We start from the raw sequence: 2,870 nt of genomic DNA, 5'->3' as shown, positions 1-2,870 counted from the left end.
CCTCGCTCTTCATGTTCATACTCACTGGCGCATAGTAAAATGGCTACCTTTTCGACGCTCTCAAATAGTTGTCTCTCTACCTTATAATGTACATCTTCCCCAAACTCGATAAAGTTCTCATTCACACGGTTACTTTTTAGGCAAAAATTATCGTACGTGATGGAAGCGTCCTGTCCATGGGTCTTTCCTTGATTCCTCCCTTTTGTGTGCATTCCACATTTGCCGCGTTTGTTACCTTTTGTGTGATTTCCATATTTGCCACATTTGTTACTTTTTGTGTGCTTTTTTCCCCCTCCATATCTATCCTTTCTAAAAAGGGCATATCCATCTCTTCATCCATTGACCGCATCCTGCATGTAATCAGATCATTTACACTAGCGCTCCGTGCACGTTGTTCTTCCTCCATTCCGTCAGACCCCCCATCATACGAAATGGGAACACAAATAGACAGACAAAACTCGTCAAAAGGATGCAGCTTCTTTTTAAATCTTTCTTCAATTTTTAATTTGGACAACCGGATTACAACTTCTACGAGATCATGATCCGTTTTTTCACCCCTTGAATGCCTCTTTGTAACTATGGGGTGGTTCGCAGATCCTCCTGCGTCCTTTCCCCTTTGCGGCAACGCGCCATCAGGGAGGCTCTCCCCGCCGTTACCCTCTCCGATAAGCTCTCCCGTGAAGTATTGCGAGTCTATCCGACTTATTCCCATACCTTTGCAGGGGTGCCTACCTTGGCTGACTTCCCCACATTGAGTGGCTTCCCTACCTCGGCTGGCTTCCCTACCTTGGCTGGTTTCCCCACATTGAGTGGCTTCCCTACCTCGGCTGGCTTCCCCACATTGGCTCCCCTCACTGCCCAGTGGTACCCCATCACTCACGTCGAACTCACCACTCGAGGGGGACGCCAAATCTCCGACCGAACGGATTGAATAAAGAAAGTTTTGCGTCTTCTCCACTCCATCCGCTTCTACATGAACGTTACAATCGGGGCTGTTCATTTTTGTAGTATCATCTCCACTGCTCAGCTTGTTAGGCCTACCCCCGTTAGGTCCACTATCCAACGACACGGTGAACGAGTCACTCAGAGGCTCTCCATGCGCCCCCTTGGAACTCAGGGAGCTACGGAAGTCGCTGCTCATCAAAAGTTGCTCAATAATGCTTCCTCCCTTAGTGCAGTCATTTTTGTCTTCCCTATTTGGAGTGTGCCAAATCGTTTCCTCCTCCCTTAACGCCAATTTCGAATAAGAATCATGATCGCCCATTCCGCTTCCCTGCACATGCAACGAACCCATTCCACTAGTTTTTACAACTGCTCCATCGCTAAAAGATAGCTGCCTTATTTTCTTCATCTCGCTAAGTAGCATGGCATTCGTCTGGTAGTCCTTCACATCTGAGAGAGTTAATCGTTGACGTTCTATTTTCTGCTTCAGTTGGAGTAGGTTCATCCTTGATGGGAATCCCACATATGGATCTCCCTTTTGAGGAGCCTCTTCATGTTTACTAATTTGGTCCCTCTCATTCTCTGGGGGGACCCAGGCAGCTGCTGCGCCTTCGTCTGTTGTTTCCTTTTCTGTGATCTCTTCGTTCTCCTCCAGGTGTGTGCTGGTGTGATGATTTGGGTTGCCCACTCCTCCGCTATTGTCATCCCAAGTAGATATGCGTGGGGGGTCTTCCTCCTCCTCCTTCTCCTCCTCCTTCTCCTCCTCCTCCTCCTCCTCCATCAATTCTGCCACCTGCTGTGCTTTCTGCACCCCCCCCAGTGTACCGCCTAACTGTGATGAATCGCTAAGTGTAGTTAGAAGACCCGGCATGGATCTTATGTGTTCACTAATAAGCTTGTTAACAATTTTGTATTCTTTGAGTTCATTTTTCATCAGGGTTTTGTTCCTTTCTTGGAGTTCCTTAATTTCTTCGAGCGTCTGCTTGCTTTTGTCCCTGCCTGCGGCCAGGACGTTGAACAGCGTGCTGTCCACGGATGAGCCCACGCTTGGGCACAGATCGTCACTCATTTTGCTTCAGCGCAGTTACAGGGGTGGTTAATTTAGGGAGTGCCGCGCTGGCATGGAGGTGTGTCCTCATGTAGGTATGTACATAAGTATGTAAGCACGTGCGTGCCTGTCACTTGGGCCTCCCCTCCGACGATACAAAAAAAAAAGGAAGCTAGCTAAGCTAAGCTAAGAGGTGACGTGGTGAAGCATAAAATGTGCCAATAACCCCTCCTCACGCATACGTACAAATGTTTATACCGTCAAATGGGTATTAAAAAAAAAAGGAGACTAAAACAGGCGTAGATCAAAGTAAAAGTACAAAAAAGTGAAGAAGCAAAACAGGGGAACATATTTAAGAGAGTTGTATAGAAAAAAAAAAAAAGGACGTGCTTTCAAACATGCGCATTTTGGTGAGGTTTACGAAGAAAAAAAAAAAAATTATTGGGGAGTTGGCAAGGGAAAATACCACTACAACCCTTTATGACAAGATTAGAACAAAATGCAGGGGCCCCCAAGGGATGACAACCTTTATGGGATAAGCGAAATGGGGACACGGAACAGTTGAAACGGTTCGACAGGGTTATACAACGCGGTGATGTTGAACAGAAAAATGTGCACTCGCGGATCTGTACACATGTGTTACACGCTTGCATTTACGTCTGCCCGCGATTTGGCGCTTCCGCAAAGCTTCTCCCGTCCACATGGTTTCGCCCTTCCATGTGCCTCCGCACCGCGTGCGTATGCTCGCGCAAGGGGAGCTGAAAACGAAAAAAAAGGCCTACGCCCTGCGCGCAGTATGTTCATAAGAGAAACTTAAAAAGCGGGGGCGCGGAAAAGATGGAAAAGATGGAAAAGTGGAAAAAAAAGGGAAAAAAGGAAA

At 47.2% G+C, this 2,870-nt stretch overlaps 1 protein-coding gene across 1 annotated transcript; it reads right to left on the bottom strand.

The window, feature by feature from the left end:
* Positions 1 to 136: 136 nt before the first annotated feature.
* PCYB_003220 (hypothetical protein) lies at positions 137 to 2,011 on the bottom strand (the record flags this gene model as incomplete). The annotated part of the gene is made up of 2 exons (XM_004227743.1): positions 137 to 1,591; positions 1,955 to 2,011. 2 exons carry the CDS (start codon positions 2,009 to 2,011, stop codon positions 137 to 139), a joined length of 1,512 nt encoding a protein of 503 aa, XP_004227791.1.
* Positions 2,012 to 2,870: the final 859 nt, after the last annotated feature.

The sequence above is a fragment of the Plasmodium cynomolgi genome (assembly GCF_000321355.1).
Source record: "Plasmodium cynomolgi strain B DNA, scaffold: 0251, whole genome shotgun sequence".
Classification (NCBI taxonomy): Eukaryota; Apicomplexa; class Aconoidasida; order Haemosporida; family Plasmodiidae; genus Plasmodium; species Plasmodium cynomolgi.
The sequence above is the reverse complement of the archived record's forward strand: the minus strand, read 5'-3'. Positions and strand labels throughout refer to the sequence as shown.